The sequence below is a fragment of the Eulemur rufifrons genome, chromosome 6 (assembly GCF_041146395.1).
Source record: "Eulemur rufifrons isolate Redbay chromosome 6, OSU_ERuf_1, whole genome shotgun sequence".
In the NCBI taxonomy this organism is placed as follows: Eukaryota; Metazoa; Chordata; class Mammalia; order Primates; family Lemuridae; genus Eulemur; species Eulemur rufifrons.
The window spans coordinates 57,870,031-57,887,424 of NC_090988.1; the positions used below are offsets into that span (position 1 = coordinate 57,870,031).

General features: G+C 38.7%; 1 protein-coding gene across 1 annotated transcript; it reads right to left on the minus strand.

Moving 5' to 3' along the window:
* Nucleotides 1-648: 648 nt before the first annotated feature.
* On the minus strand, nucleotides 649-16,960 carry LOC138384175 (interferon-induced very large GTPase 1-like). Its single transcript, XM_069469480.1, has 2 exons — nucleotides 16,880-16,960; nucleotides 649-5,820 (listed from the first exon to the last, which is right to left on the minus strand). Exon 2 carries the CDS (start codon nucleotides 5,816-5,818, stop codon nucleotides 4,181-4,183), a length of 1,638 nt encoding a protein of 545 aa, XP_069325581.1. The 5' UTR covers nucleotides 5,819-5,820; nucleotides 16,880-16,960; the 3' UTR covers nucleotides 649-4,180.
* Nucleotides 16,961-17,394: the final 434 nt, after the last annotated feature.

Genomic DNA, 17,394 nt, shown 5'->3' on the forward strand with positions numbered 1-17,394 from the left:
TGATATTTTGCGCTCATGATAGAATATGCTGTAATCAGATATATTGTAGTAAGGAGAGCAAGAATAATAATTTTTCTTTGTGGCTTCATCTCTTTTAACTCCTGACAATTGTCAAACCAAAGACTTTTTCCTAAAGGAGAGCCCTATTAAGAAAATCATAGAGATTATTAGTAAGAAATATTGAAGGTGATACTGTCTAATTTCATCCATATGACAAATTTATGGCAACATCATGTACTCTTATCTATTTTAGAGTTAGAATATTAAAGATTTATAAAAATCATGCTGGGAAATAAAACTTTTTACAATGTGTATCCTAGTGCATTTTCATTAATTTCAGAAATGAGAAAAAGTTCAATGAGTGTTTTCATTCACTTAGATCTCAGTTGCGTATTTCTCATTTCAAAAATTAAGAGAAAAGTTTATGTTTATTCCAACAGTTTAATGTTGCATATAAGAGGAAAAGCAATTTATATTGTTGAAAGTAAGTTGTCATGAACATTTATTCAGCTGCATGAGAAAAACATTTCCTTTCTTTTTTAAACCACCTTTATAGAGGTCAATTTACATAGTATAAAGTTCTTTCATTAGCTTTTGATAAAGATTTGGGTCATGTAAATAGAGATTCTTTTATAATCCTGGCTGAAGTCTTTCACTCATCACTCTTCCACTAATTCTGGGGACATTTATTCATTCCTACCATCTATTTAAGAGTTTTCTTAAGTAGATTAGTTTTATTTGATTAAGTTGTTAATAGCGTAAACAATGCCTTCAACAAAAATCATTAATACACTTTTTAAACCCTGTACTTCCAAGTGCCCTGGTCATTTGTTTTTGCTGTTACTCTTCACCAAACGCAGTCACATTTTAGGTTTGGGTATTTTATTCATCTAAAGATAAGTGAACTAATTAGAAAAATTTGTCCTATCCACGTCTTTGGGAGATGTATTTTAATACCAACTTTACTCTTTTTTTTTTTTTTTTCCAGATATTCGTTCTGACTCCCAGGCTGGAGTGCAGTGATGTGATCTTGGCTCATTGCAACCTCCTGGGCTCAAGGAGTCCTCCTGCCTCAGCCTCCCGAGTAGCTGGGATTACAGGATAGAGTTACCATACCCTGCTAAAAGTTTTACTCTTTATGTTTGAGAATTATTTGTCACAAATCTGTGAAATTCTTTGTTTTGCTTAGTTGTGTACTAAAAACTGAAATGATATCTGATCTAATGAGAAATCAGGTGAAATTTAAATTTCAAATGTACATACATATTTTGTGGCAGAAGCCATGTATGCAGAAGTTATAACTGCGAATAGGCTTGCATGTAGATTATGTAAAGAACTCTTGTAAAATCAACACAAAATAAAAAGAGGCAAAAGCTTTGAGCAGACAGTTTATAAACGTGAATATCCAAATAGTCAATAAAGCATGAAAAATGCATAACTTTGTTATTAATTGGGGAACTGCATACCTAAACTATATTGAAATAGTGCTGTATACTCCAGCATGGCCAAAATTAAAAAGAGTGATAAAACTAAGTGTTGGTGAGTGCGAGAATCAACTGGAATTCTCATACATTGCTGATAAGGGCATAAACTGGTATAGAAACTTTTAAAAAATGTGTTGGCATTCTCTACTGGAGTTGCAAATGTGTATATGCTATGACCCAGCAATTCTACTCCTAGCAATGGAAATGTGTGTTTATGATAATGGTCATGGTGTTCGGTAACACCAAAGACATACGCAAAAATGCTTGTAGCAATACTATTTAAAACACTCCCAAGCTGGAAATAACCCAAATGTTCATAAGCATAATGGATAAATAAATGTGAGATGGCCATATAATGGAATATTATACAACAGTGAAAAGGAGCCAATATAGCTCCACATAGTAACATGGATAAATCTTAAAATAATAGTGTAGAATGAAGGAAGTCAGGCACAAAACATACATCGTGGGAAGAAGGCAGAAGGGGGAAGTTGTCAGGTTTTGGTAATGTTGTATACTTTGACCTAGGTGATGGTTATTGTATGTTTGTTTGTGATAGATTCATTGAGCTGTACATGTACAATCTCTGTAATTTTTTTTAGTGTAACTGTTATATTTTGGTTTCAAAAGTAAAAAAGAAAACGATTAACTCATCTTTTATAGCTGCCTGAGTCATTGTGAGTTATTCTCTCTTTCAGTGAGATATTGATAAATAAAGGGCTGCCAAAATTGTCCCCATCCTAATCCCTGGAACCTGGGACTATATTACCTTATATGGCAAAAAGGACTTTGTAAATGCAATTCAATTATCAATCTCAGAAATGAGGACATTGTCCAGGTGGGCCCAATGTAATCACAAGGGTCCAGTGTAATCACAAGAGCGAGGCAGTAGGGTCAGAGGTAGAATGGCACAGCGAAAACCTTGACAGGCCATTGCTGGATTTGAAGATGGAAAGGAGTCATCAGTCTAGGAATACGGCCAGTTTCTAGAAGCAGGAAACGGCTAAGAAATGGATTGTCCCCTAGAGCCTTTAGAAGAAATAAAGCCCAGCAATAAGTCTTTGCTGCTACCTCTTCAGTGTCGGTGAAAAAACACATCATGTTTATGTTTACTGAGAAGACAGTTCATGATCTGAGATTTGGAAGCAGAGAAGCCATTTCCAACTCTAATAAAGGACACAATAGGGGTAGAGACACGACACATCTGCTGAGTTTTGTAACTGCTCTTCTTCCCTTGCTGCCAGCTTCTCCTAATTTGTCTGAGTGACCACAGAGAAAATTCAATTTAAGAAGTGCAGGGATTAGGCACCACAAGAGGGAGGGCAAACTGACAAATGGAAAGTTTGGCCAAAATATATTGTCTGGCAAAATCATCTGCACAGTGAAAAATTGCCATCTGAATATCCACTGGGTGAATGTGGGGTCGAGGTTTAGTGTCTGAAGGCTTAGTGGGACTATCACTGTCTTCAAATGGATCAAACGCCTCATTTTCCTGATTAGAGGCACCTGGATAGACTTGGTGTTCTGGGTTTCTATCATCTTTGAAGACCAGGTATCTCAGTTTATAATCTAGCATCATCAGCTTCTGCAGGAAATAGAAGGGAAGCTCCCTTTCAGAGCTGGGCTGGGTTTTGTACACAGAAGTCTTGTAGATCAGATGGAAGTTAGCTCTGCTCATCCTTTTTGGGTAGTCATGTTCTAGGCCTAGACGCTGGAGTAAGTCTAGGAAGGCTCCATTTTCTGGAGCCTTTCCATTTCCATTTCTCCCATTTCTTATTTTCATTACCATGTGGTTTAGGGGGTTGTTTCTTTCCATGGAAGAGACTCTGCAATTGTTTTCTCACCTCATCCACTTGCAAAGAAGAGATGGTGCCTTCATAATCTCCATCAATAAGCAATTGTAAGTCTTTCTCGAGGTTTTCCCAATCATGATCTGCTCCAGGTTTGGTGAGAACATGTTCAACTTCTTGCGAAAATGAGTTTCCCATGTGATGTCTTATTAATGCCATGCGTTGTGTTTTCTCTTTTAGAGGTATAGCTGTGACTCCAGCTGTGGCTGTCACACCTGTGAGCACCAGGAATGCTTGAGCCCTGTAGCTGCAAATATTTTTGAGCTCCTGGTATTTATTCTGTGCAGTTTGAATTTCATCCAATAGGAAGCTTAACTCATCACACCCCAGGAAATGCTGGAAAGTATTGTTTTCCACATGATATCCTGCACCAGCTGCAATGGAAAGTAGCAAGAGCTGTGTGTCTGGCTGGTCTGTTTCTTGGAGGTTATTCAATAAGCAGCGGAGAGCCCTGCTGATCTCATGACTGGCCTCTCTTTGAGATTTCTCTACTGTTTCTGGGGACTCAGATTTGACGTTTGCTTCCATGAGGTCATTCTCGGCTTCTTTTAAGATTTTAATTAATTCAGGAAATTGGGAAATGTTGACTTGCTCTTGCTCTGGCTCTGACTCATAGATCCAGTGCATGAGGGAATGAGCCTGAGGGAAGTTTGTTACTCTGTTTATGTGAGGATGCAGAAGGGCATTCAACTGAGATTTAATAAATTTAGTTTTATAATTGGGAGTCTCCTTGCAAAAGTTGACAATTTTTACTAGAAAATTCTGCAGATCCCAATCTGTGAGGCATATGTTAATCCAAGGGTCATAACTCTCTAGTATTTGACTCAACTGTTTCCTTGAAATTTATCAGTTTTTAAGTGGCTTATCAAAAGCAGATTTCTTCTGAGATTTCACAGCCTCTAGGAAAGCAATAGCCTTCACCGTAGCATTTAGGAGTTCCTCTTCATACAGGATGTGGGCAGTATGGGTACTCATACCAGTATAGTGCTCTTTCAGACAGCAAGCCACCTGAAGAGGATACTTAAAATCACTTCTGTGGTTGGAGAGGATGATGTCCCAAATGGGTACCAGCTCAAGTCCCCGGTCAATGACAAACCAGGTTTGATTGCTGGCAATGAGGCCAGCTTTCCACTGGACAAAGTTATTTGCTCCTGGTGGGCCACCAGTCTGGGCCACAGATAATTGGATTGTAGCTTGGAGATTTTGGAAAGCATTTGACTCAGAAGTTTTGTTTGAATCAGAATCTGACACATTCACACCTCCAGCACCTTTTGCTATAGGTGTACTGAAGCTGCCACTTATGAAAATATGCAGGGCCTTTGCTGACTGCTGTTTCACTTCTTTCAACTGCCGACTGTGGAAACCCTCTGAAACGGCTTTCCACCAGTAGATGCCCCCCAGGTGCAGAGGGCCTTGGTTAGCATGAGAGCCAAACCTGTGGAAGAATCTTTCAGCCTCGTCTCTCAGTAAGAAGGATCTGCCTGAGTCTGCTGTCTGATCCAGAAGGTCTTCAATGTATTTTAATTCCCGGAGAGCAGCCTTGGATAACTGGAGCTGATCAAAGGGAAAGTAGCAGGAGGCCAGGGGGATGTAGCTGAACTTGGTTGAGCACAAATAAGAATGCTCAGAATGTTGTCGTTGAGTTGTCTTGGATTCTGAATGTTTGCTGTGATCAAAACCAGCTTCGAGACTACCTCCCCAACCTTCACCCTTGCCTGAGATAAGTGCACTAAATTCCCCCTTCTCTATTTTCTGAGTGAACCTGAATTCTTCTTCAGACGATGTAAATTCTACTGTTTCCATCCGTGTGCCCTGCCTAGGACCAAAGAGTGAGAAGTCCTTGGGGACTCTGAGTAGGTTCTCATTCTTCTCTATCAGGCCCCCTTGGTCAGTGGTTTTGTAAATTCCCTGGAGGGCCAACCCTCCAGATGCCCAGCTCACCAAATCTTTATCTGGGAGGTTTTGCCGCTGAGATAGTTCCAGCTTTGTGAGTTCAAGTTGTTTCTGCATGTTGTCTATGACTTCTTTTAGGGATGTTTTAGAAAGTGGCCAGTACTCTTTGGGGATGTCCATTGCTTCCCTCAGCTCTGCTTCTTTGTTCATTACTGCTTCTTTGTTTCGCTGCTTTCCTTGTGACATCAAGTCCTTCAGCTCCTTCAGCGCCTGTGCTGCCTGCTCTTGCTTTTCCTTTGTCTTCTCTATCCGAGACTTCTGTAACTCTGACAGACTATTTGAGTGTGCCAGGTTCAGAAGCTTTTCCAAGGCCCTTTCCTCCCATGGATATTTTGCCTGAGATTTCAGGTTCTGGAGGTCTTTTTCTTCTAGGTGTTGTAAGGCCTGGGGACAGGTCACACCCAGGTCTTCCTGAAGCTTAGGAAGCCAGTACTCAACAGTCAGGCCTACTTCTTCCAGCATCTCCTGGAGATCTTGCCTCCTTTTGTCTCTGGGGACAGGCTCAACAGGGGTGTCTTCTGCTGTGGCCATGGCTGTGTGAAAAACAGACACTCAGTTAGCATGACTGTGTTCTGACCTTAGATAGTGTCAGCCACGTGGCCAGAAGGGGGAGTATACTCATAATGCAAGTGCCCAAGGCTTTCTCATTTCCCTCCTTTAATTGTTCCAACATGTATTTTTTGTTAACACCTTTTTTGTGTGTGCAAGACATCACTGTCGGTGTTCTCAGGATCGATCGCCTTTTTAGTTGTCAGAGTGAGTTTTAACTTAGTAGCCTGATTTTGGCATTTCTCCTTACACAGGATCAGTTGCATGGAAAGCATTAAGTTGAGAGACGGAATTTGAAAATATGCATGATTTTGATAGCTTGATATTTATTTTTAAATCAAGAGTGATGCCACCAATTGATGGTCTTTCGTCTATTAGTTTCTTTGAAACCTGTGTTGTCTGGTTCCCTTCCTATCTCTTGATCACTCCTTAGCTCATTTCATATTTATTTGCTGTCCTGTCCTTTTAAATGTACCTCTAACCTGCTTTATGTTTATCGCTCACTTCTTACTTTTCATTTTCCCTAATTAATAACATCTTTCAATTACTTGAATGTAGTGATGCCATCTACATCTGTGTCTGTAGACCCAAAAGCTCTCCTGTACCCAGTGTTTTATCAAGGCTATGTTTTCCATCCAGCTGCCTTCAGGACATATCCTTGGACAGCAGTTGAGATGAGATTTCACATGTTTCAACTTTGTATATTATTCAAGCTTCCCTTCCTCCCATAATTCCTGTCCTACTGAATGGCACAACCATACTTCCAGGCCAATGAGTGTCCTATTCATCCTTCTTCTTCCTAATGTGAATTTGGTGCATGCATCATGTTTTTTTCAATTTACCCTCATAAATATCTCTTCAATTTCACTTCTTTTTTACCCCCTACCAGGTTTCCCTTCAATTTTGCCTTCATTGTGTCTGTTAGATTGCTATAATATCAACCTATTCTCTATAGTTTGAATGCTTGTCCCTGCCAAAACACATGTTGAAATTTAATTACCACTGCAACAGTATTAAGAAGTGGGATGTTTCAGAGGTAATGAGGCCATGAGGGATTGGCTTTCAGAGGTGGGATTAATGCTATTATAAAAGATTGAGTTTGTCCCTCTTTTGCCCCTTTACTCTTCTGCCTTCTGCCATGTGATTTTGCAGCATGAAGGACCTTTTCAGTTGCTGGTGCCTTGATCTTGGACTTCCAAGCTTCCAGAACTGTGAGCCAGTAAGTTTTTGTTTATTATAAAGTACTCAGTCTCAGGTATTTTGTTATAGCAACACAAAGAGACTAAGGGACCATCCTATAGTTATTTTATGTTGTGTTTTCCATCTTCTCCAATGCCTCTTAAATTTGAACCTACACTTTAAGGCAGATTAAGCAACTCAGACCAACATTTCCAGCCGAAGACATATAAAATAGTTAGATTAATTTTTTAAGAAAAAAATTTCTAAACCTCAAAGAGTTTACCAGGTAATGAAGAATATCTGACAAGAGGTAAATAATTTTAAGCAATAATGACTGAAAATTTTCCATTACAAATTAAAGACAAATAAAATTTGCACTCAGACATATCAAAGTGAAACTGCAGAAAAACAAAGCAAAACAAACAAAGAAACAAAAAACCACATCACCCAAAGAAGAACAAAGCTTACCTTCAAAAACCTAATAGAGAGAGCTAACTTCCTAATAGTTCTAGCGAAAGCCAGAAAACGGGAATGGAATCTTTAATGCTCTGAAAGAAAATAACTCACAAACAAGAATTCTATATAATATGAAATATCCTTAAGGAATTTTGGTGGAAAAAGGACATTTAAAACCAAAATTTAGCATATTTTAATACACCAAAAATACGCTAAAAATTTGCCATTAGAAAATTCAAATTAAGGAAACTACTAAAGGGTCCTCTTCAGGAGAAGCAAAATGTCATCAGTAGAAGGTCAGATTTGCAGGAAGAAATGATGAACAAGAGAGATAAATATGTTGATATATCTAAATGAATGCATAAAAAATTGGGGTTTAAAATATGTGATAACAATTGCATGCAAGTTGGAGAGAATGGCCAAATAGATTTAAAGTTTTTCCATGTCCTTGGTGTATTTAAGAGGAAGGTCAAAATAAAAATTGACTTTGGTAACCTTTTAAACTCAAGGATGCATGCTGAAATTTATAATGTAGCCTCTAAATGGAATAGTAAAAAAGTGTATAACTGCCAAACTAACAGAAGGAGAATGAAATCATAAAAATGCTTGATTATGCAACTGTCATAGTCCATTTGTGCTGCTGTAACAAAATATCCAAGATTGGATAATTTATAAATAATAAAAATTTATTGGTCACAATTCTGGAGGATGGGAAATTCAAGATCAAGGCACCAGCAGGTTCAGTGTTTCATGAGGGCCTGATCTCTGCTTCAATAATGGCATTTTGTTGAGGCATCCCTACATGGCAGAAGGCAGAAGGGCAAAAGACCAAAAAAAGATCTGTTCCCTCCAGCCTTTTTATAAGACACGGATCATTCATGAGTGCGGAGCTCCATTGATGGGACATGCAAAGGATTGACATCTCCATTCCAAAAGTGAGCAATGGACAAGAAGAAAGGGTAACTCAGGTCCCAAGGAAGTCCAAAATCCAAGAAAACAAACAACATTAAACCTTGAGCCTTGAGAATAATGTTCTTTGAATCCATACCCTACCTTCTAGACATACTAGGTGGGGGGGTGGGCCCCTAAATGCCTGGAGGGCTCGCCTGGCTTTGCTGGGTGCAGCCCACACAGAGGCTCTCAGAGGTTGAAGTTGGGTGCCTGCACCTCTCTCAGGCTGGAATTGCACTCTGCTGGCTCTATAATTTTGGAGTCTCAGGGGTGCCTCTGTCCACATGGTTCTGCTGGGCATTTCCCTAGTGAGAGACTCTGTGGCAGCTCTGTCCCTATGGCTTCTCTGGGCATTGCCCTAGTGGGGACTTTCTGTGTAGAGCTGCCTCCATGGCAATTCTCTGCCTGCATCTTGAGGCTCTTCAGAGCATATTTTAAAATCTAGGTGGAGGTAGCTATGCCTCTGAAGGTCTTGCACTCTCAGTGCCTGTAGAATCGGCACCTAGGCAGCCCTAGGTTAACAGCCTGTATTTTTCAGAGCAACTGTCTGAGCCACAGCTGGGCCAGCTGGAGCCACAGCTGGGATGACTGAGGAACACAGTACTAGAATGTGGGGAGCAGAGATTTGAGACAACACAGGGCAGCAAATGCTGAGGCGCCTCTTTTGACATAGTTCTGTTTCCCAGGCCTTGGCACTCTGGGCCTGTGATGGGAGCGGTAGCACCCATAATCTTGAAATAATTTCATTTCATTCTTTTATTGTCTTGATGAAAAGCATCTGGTTTCCTTCTATCCATATTAATCTCCTTTAGAATTGTTAAGAGGCAATTTTATAGCATTAAGTGCCAAAAAAGAAGAGTACAAATTAACAACTTAACGTTGCACCACAAGGTACTCAAAAAACAAGAACAAACCATATGCACAGTTAGCAGAAGAAAAGAAACAGCAAATATGAGAGCAGAACTAAATGAAATAGAGACAAAAAAATACAAAGGAGCAACAAAATGAAAAGTTGGTTTTTCAGAACGAAAACCAAAATTGATGACCCTCTAGTTAGACTAACCAGGAAAAGAGGAGAGAAGATCCAAAAAATCACCATCAAAAATAAAAAAGGAGACATTACAACTTATACCACAGAAATACAAAAGATCATCAGAGACTATATGCTCATAAACCATTAATTAGAAATCTTAGCGGAAATGGATGAATTCCTGAAAACATACAATCTCCCAACATTGAACCAGGAAGAAATAGAACTGTTGAGTAGATCAATAGTAAGTAGCAAGATTGAATCCGTAATGAAAATCTCCCAAGAAAAACAACATAAAAGGTCAGGCCCAGATGGATTTGCAGCTGAATTCTACCAGGTGCACAAAGAACTGATGCCAGTCCTACCAAAACTGTTCCAAAAGATTAAGAAGACTGGAATCCTCTCTAACTCACTCTATGATGCCAGTGTCACCCCGATACCAAAGCCGAGAAAACATGCACAAAAAAAGAAAACTACAGACCAAAATCACTGATGAACTTAGATGTAAAAGCATGCAAGAAAATACTTAGTAAATTGAATCCAACAGTACATCAAAAGGATAATACACCATGATCAAGTGGGTTTTATCCTCGAGATGGAAGGATGGTTCAGCATATGCAAGTCAATAAATGTGATTCACCACATAAACAGAATTAAAAACAAAAACCATACGATCATCTCAATAGATGCAAAAAAAAACAATTTGACAAAATACAGCATCACTTCATGGTGAAAACCCTCCACAAACTTGGCACAGAAGGAACATACCTCAAAATAATAAATGCTGTATATAAGAAACCTACAGCCAACATCATATTGAATGGGGAAAAGTTGAAAGTGTTCCCCCTGAGAATGCAAACAAGACAAGGCTGCCCCCTTTCGTCACTTCTAATCAACATAATACTGTAAGTTTCACCAGAGCAATCAGGCAAGAGAAAGAAATAAAAGGCATCCAAATTGAAAAAGAAGAAATCAAATTATTTCTGTTTACTGATGATATGATTTTTATACCTACAAAAGCCAAAGGACTCCTCCAAAAGAATCCTAGATTTGACAAATGAATTCAGCAAAAGTCTCAGGTTATAAAATTAATGCACAAAAATCAATAGTATTTCTATACACCAACAATGACCAAACTGAGAACCAAATCAAGAGCTCAATCTCATTTACAATAAGTGCAAAAAAATATACCTAGCAATACATTTAACCAAGGAGGTAAAATATCTCTAGAAGGAGAACTACAAGTCATTGCTAAAAGGTATCAGAGATGACACAGATGGAAAAATATCCCATGCTCATGGATCGGAAGAATCAATATTGTTAAAATGGCCATAATTTCCAAAGCAATCTGCAGATTCAATGCAATTCCTATCAAAACACCAATGCCATTTCTCACAGAATCAGAGAAAACTATTCTAAAATTCATATGGAACCAAAAATAACACAAAGAGCCAAAGCAATCCTAAGCAAAAAGAACAAAACTGGAGGCATCACTTTATCTGACTTCAATTTTTTTATTATTATTTCAGCATATTGTGGGGGTTCAAATGTTTAGGTTATGTACATTGCCCTTGCCTCCCTACCACACCGAGTCAGAGCTTCAAATGTGCCCATCCCCTAGACATTGCGCATCGCACTCATTATGTATGTATACACCCATCCCCTCACCCCCCACATCTGCCCGACACCCGATTAATGTTATTCCTGAATGTGCTCTTAGGTGATGATCAGTGAAACCAATTTGATGGTGAGTACATGTGGTGCTTATTTTTCCATTCTTGGGATACTTCACTTAGTAGAATGGGTCCATTCTACTAAGTAGAATGATTTTTGTAAGGAAAGGTGTGGGTCCTGTATCATTCTTCTCCAGTTTTCCCAGCACCATTTATTGAATAAGGATTCTTTTCCCCAGAGTATATTTTTGTCTGCTTTGTCAAAGATTAGATGGCTATATGAGGATGGTTTTATATCTGGATTCTCAGTGCTGTTCCACTGGTCTGTGTCCCTGTTCTTGTGCCAATACCAAGCTGTTTTAATAACCACAGCCTTGTAGTATAGTTTGAAGTCTGGTAAATTAATACCTCCCATTTTGTTCTTATTGCCTAAAATTGCTTTTGCTAAATGGGGTCTTCTCTGGTTCCATACAAAGCGTAAAATTATTTTTTCTACATCTGTGAAAAATGATGCTGGTAATTTAATAGGGATTGCATTGAATCTGTAGATCACTTTGCATACTATAGACATTTTAACAATGTTGATTCTTCCGATCCATGAGGATGGTATGGTTTTCCACCTGTTTACGTGCTCTGCGATGTCCTTCCTCAGTGTTTCATAGTTCTCACTGTAGAGGTCTTTTACCTCCTTAGTTAAATGTATTCCTAGGTACTTTATTTTCTTTGTTGCTATTGTGAAGGGTATTGAGTCTTTGATTTGGTTCTCAGTTTGACTGTTACTGACATATATGAATGCCTCTGATTTGTGTATTGATTTTGTATCCTGAGACTCTACTGAATTCATTTATCAGTTCCAGGAGTCTCTTGGTTGAATCTTTGGGGTTTTCTAGATATAATATCATATCATCAGCAAAGAGTGAGAGTTTGATCTCTTCTGTCCCCATTTGGACACACTTGATTCTGCTCTCTTGCCTGATTGCTCTTGCAAAGACTTCCAGCACTATGTTGAATAGCAGTGGGGACAGTGGGCAACCTTGTCTGGTTCCAGTTCTAAGTGGGAATGCTTTCAATTTTTCCCCATTCTGTATGACTGACTTCAAATTAAACTATAAGGCAATAGTAACCAAAACAGCATGGTACTTCCAGTACCATGGTACTTTATTCCATAAAAGTAGACACATAGATCAATGGAACAGAATAGAGAACAACCCAGAAATAAAGCCATACACATTCAACCTTCTGATCTTCGAAAAGCAGACAAAAATATCCTATTCAATAAATGGTGCTGAGAAAATTAGATAACCACATGCAGAAGAATGAAACTGGATCCCCATCTCTTACCATATACAAAATTAACTCAGGATGGATTAAAGACTTAAATGTAAAGCCAGAAACAATAAAAATCCTAGAATACCTAGGAAATAATCCTCTGGACGTTGGCCTAGGCAAAGAATTTATAACTAAGACTCTAAAACCAAATGCAATTAAAAAAAATAGACAAACGGAACTTAATTCAGCTAAAAACTCTGCACAGCAAAAGAAATAATCAATAGAGCAAGTAGACAATCTACAGAATGGGAGAAAATATTTGCAAACTACGAGTTTGTCAAATGACTAATATATAGTATCTACAGGGAACTCAAGCAACTCATCAAAAGAAAAAAAAGCCATTAAAATGTGGGCAAATGACATGAAAAGGTATCTTTTAGAGGAAGATATACAAATGACAAAAAATATGAAAAAATGCTTAACATCACTAATCAGCAAGTAAATGCAAATTGAAACCCACAATAAGATACTATCTTACTCCAATTAAAATAGAGAGGAGAGAAAAGAAAAAAGAATGAAAGGAAATTCAGAATGCCTACACGATATAAAAAAAAAAAAACCTCAAAAGAGCAAATCTAAGACTTATTTGCATTCAAGAGGAGGTTAAAAAACAGCAAGGTGTAAAAAGCTTATTCAAGCAAATGTTATAATAAAAAAACCTTTCCAAACCTGTAGAATGATGTAGATATCCACGTACGGGAAGGTCAGGGATCACCAAACACATTCAACCAAAATAATGTTATCCCAAGGCACATAATAAACTCTCAAAGGTGAAGGACAAAGAGAAGATTCCAAAAGCAGCAAAAGAAAAGAAACACCACTCTGGGAGGCCGAGGCGGGAGGATGGCTCGAGGTCAGGAGTTTGAGACCAGCCTGAGCAAGAGCGAGATCCCCATCTCTACTAAAACATAGAAAGAAATTATCTGGACAACTAAAAATATATAGAAAAAATTAGCTGGGTATGGTGGTGCATGCCTGTAGTCCCAGCTACTCGGGAGGCTGAGGCAGGAGGATAGCTTGAGCCCAGGAGTTTGAGGTTGCTGTGAGCTAGGCTGATGCCACGGCACTCTATCCCAGACAACAGAGCAAGACTCTGTCTCAAAAAAAAAAAAAAAAAAAAAAAAAGAAAGAAAGAAAGAAAAGAAAAGAAAAGAAAACAAACAACATATAAAGGAACTATGAATCATTTGGCACTAGACTTCTCACCAGGAACCATTTAAGCCAGGAGGGAGTGGGACAACATACTCAAGTGCTGGGGGTGGGGGTGGGGGAACCAACAACTGCCAACCAATAATTCTGTAGCCAGAAAATCTTCATGGAGGAGAGCAACCTTCCCACTGGTCGAAGATCTTATGGCTTCCTTTCTGACTTCTGGGAAAAGCTTAACTGGAACTTGACATGTAACTTTTTCCTTTCCTTGGTATTTTCTGAACTTTCAAACTGTAAAACTTCAGACGTTGTTTCACCTAAAAATATCTATATGTCTATACATTTGCCTGTCCATATATGTTATGTGTATGTAATGTTTCATTACCAAAATATATAAAAGAGCTCTAATTAATTGGCTTAAAGAAAAAGTAAGCACTTACATCAATTATTTTATTAAAAACAGAATAGAAAATAACTTATGAGTAAGAAAAAGAGACATAAAAAGGCAATGAGTGTGAAATATATTTTTGGTAAGAAAGGTTAAACAAAAGAAGAACAATATTAGAAACAAAGGATCTTATATATTATTTTTGTCCTAAAAGGACTGATTATTTAGTAAAAGGGAAAGTTGGGACAAAACAGAAAGTTTTAGACATGTTTTGTAGATGGTCCGTGAGAGTTGAGTTAAAGTTTATAAATGAAAATTTACGAAGAAATTTAGTATGTGATCCAGTTGGCTATAATTTTTTTAAAAATTTGGTTAAAACAAAGTTTTCTTAAAATATTAATTCATTCCTCATAAAATTACATGGTACACTCACTTTGATTCTATAACCTGTTTTATTTTGTAATTAAAACTATCTCACTACAGAAGGTTTTTCTTTACTTTTTCAGTAATTGGCCTAAAAGAAGCAAAAATTTTATGCTTTGTCACAATAATCCCTGTATTATCTTTGTTGGGTTTTTGACTATCTAGAATGAAACTAAACTTTGAGGGCAGAGGTTTACACCAATATACCTTTTATATTGCCTTTTAAGTCTTCCAAAGACAATCACTCTTGGGGAAATAAAAGCCATTGTTTTATAAGTGACTTATGATTTTATTTAAACAAGTATTTTAGACCTATAATGTTTGATAGGCTTTCCAAGAAAAAAAATTCTAAATTCATTTGTAATCTCAAACTAGCTTTTCATAATAGAGACACCAGAAGTCCAAAAAAAATTTATTTGGCTTACTGGTATGTTAAACTGTATTAAATAACAAAGTTTACCTAATATCTCCAGGATTTAAACTGTTAAAGTCTACCTGGCCCAACCTTATTCACTGCTGTAAGGGTCAATTTCAAGGGATAAAACTAGTAAACATTTGGTTCCCTTGTGGTCTTTCTCTACCCCCACCCCACAGTAAAACTCACTGGACAACTTCTTAAAGGGACTGCGACTCTTACAGTCTAGAGGCTAAATTTTACTCAAGGATTTTCCAGGACAAACTGGGTCCCCTTGAACCTGTAAAGAGTTCCTTTTAAATAATTATCACTGCTTCCATCACTATAGCTGAGCTTCAGATCCTGTCCTAGTGTCATCTCTTTGGACTCAAAGCTACAGACACTCCCAAACCTGCTTCTACCCACAAGAAACTCCCTGAAAGTCCAGGCCATCATGGATACCAGGCTCCAGTAATATGCTGTGGTATATATGGCTCCTTATGGTCCCTTGCCTCCTCTTTATACTTCTTGTATCCATGTATAAATACTGCCACAGCCCAACTTACATTGCGGGCTGATCAGTCGTTTGCCCATGCTGAAAATCCTAATAATACTAACCTTACTTTACATCCCCCACTATGGGCACTCCATGACATCTCTATCTGCCTACAGTCCAAGAGACCCTCTACCTTCTCAAATCTGTAAACTCTTCTTCCAATGTGTGATCTTAGACTAACACTTGTAGTGCCTCTACTTTTAGCTCTCATTTCTGGACCCTATATTTTGCACTATCTCATAACATTAATACAAAACCAAATTCAGACCTAATCTAAGTTTTAAGACAGTCCATTTTCAACAGCAGAAGAATATGAACTATAGCCTCAACCATATCTCAAAGACAGAATCACATCTCCTGCGATAATCTCTTCCCCCAAGAAAGGCAGGAAACCAACTCTCAGATTTTGACATCCTTGTGGTTCTTGTTATCTACTTGCTGCAACTTGGCCTTGCTGCTGGCACTCCCTTCTCTTTCTTTGGGATGCCACACCATGTCCCTGCTCTATTTCCCCCCTTTCCCTTCTCTCTTTCTTTCTCTCCTTTTCTCCCTCTCTCTCTCCCCCGCCTCCATCCCTCCCTCCCTCCTCTAAAAGGACAAAATAAACCTTTTTTACTCTCATATCTTAATTTCTGCATGAGAAATCATTCTCCATCTAGGCCATGAACACCTACTGGCCTTTCCCACTCTAACAAATACAGATTGCCAAATTGTTTCTTGTCTGTTTAGATTATGTACTCCATCTTCTCCCAGATTTGTAGCTATTTTTTGGAACAATGATGATGCCAAATTCCTATTTGTTAGGTTTGTTCCTGGTGGGAACCTGAAAAGTACGTATAGGACAGAATGTGGTTAATGCAAAACTTAGGCTTGTAAAACAATAGCTGCAGGAGTCTGGAGAGTCCCTGGACATTGTAGATCTAACAGACAGCAGCAGCCAGCTTTCCTTCCCCCTCCCTCCCTGTTAGAGAGGAAGGCTATCCCTCCCTAGCTCTCCTGATAAGAACCAGGCCAGAGCAGAAGGATGGATGTGACTGGGACAAAGGGGTTGTAGGAGTTGGTTGTTTGAAAAAGAATTTCTTACAAACAGCTGTTCTGCCCACCCACCGTCCTCTGCCACACAGAAACTGCATGTAGCAGGAAGCAATTCTTCACCTGCCTGACCACAACAACAATACGGATCCCCAGAAAGAAAGAACTGAACAGGGCAGCTGGGAGGAGGTCAACTATCCCCATTTATAAAAACTCTCACAAAACCCCTTTCTGTGCTGACTCTCTTTTTGGACTCAGCCCACTCGCACCCGGGAAAATAAACCAGCCTTGTGGCTCCCACAGAGTCTGTGTGTGAAATCTGTCCTTTGGGTTGTTCAACTTTTCAATATTTGTGTTCTCAGCATGTCTTAATCCCCTGTCTGACTGCTTCCTATGACTATTTACATCACTTTCTGTTTTAGTTCCTGGGTTTGTTAGTGTATCTCTCTGTCTCCTCCATTTCCCAAGTTTTCCTTCACCTACCTGTGTCCAAAGGCTAAGTTCCCGTCTTCAGATTGCTGCAGAGAGATCTGCATGGAGAGTGGAATCTTTCCCTGAGACTGATTAGCGCTGAGTCACTGTTCCAGCCCACGCTTTGGCTTGGTATGTGTGAGAGAGAACTGAATTTTGGGTGGAAGCAGGAAGCACTAAACTGGTTTCACTTTCATCTTTGCTTTTTTTTTTTTTTCTCCTTTTTCAAAAAATCAGCTGATTAAAAGGAAGCCTGTTTTGTAAGGCCTTGCTGACATAACAAGAAATTATCTAATCCCATAATTACAAATAATAGTAAAGGTCAATCCTGTGAGCTCTCTGCTCTCTCTGCTGGCAGGCAACCTGCTGGGACTCTGTTTTCACAAAAGAGCCTAAAGAAAATGTAAACCTTTCTCTTTACATTCACCAGCTCACAGCCTTTAGAATTTGTTTCTGTAGCTTCCCAGGTATTCCTGAGAAGCTCTTGGACAGACAGCAAGGAGTGTAAACTTCAGGTCTTTGTTTGC

Coding starts and splice junctions, on each gene's coding strand:
- LOC138384175 (XM_069469480.1), bottom strand. CDS start 5,818: ATGGCCACAGCAGAAGACACCCCTGTTGAGCCTGTCCCCAGAGACAAA.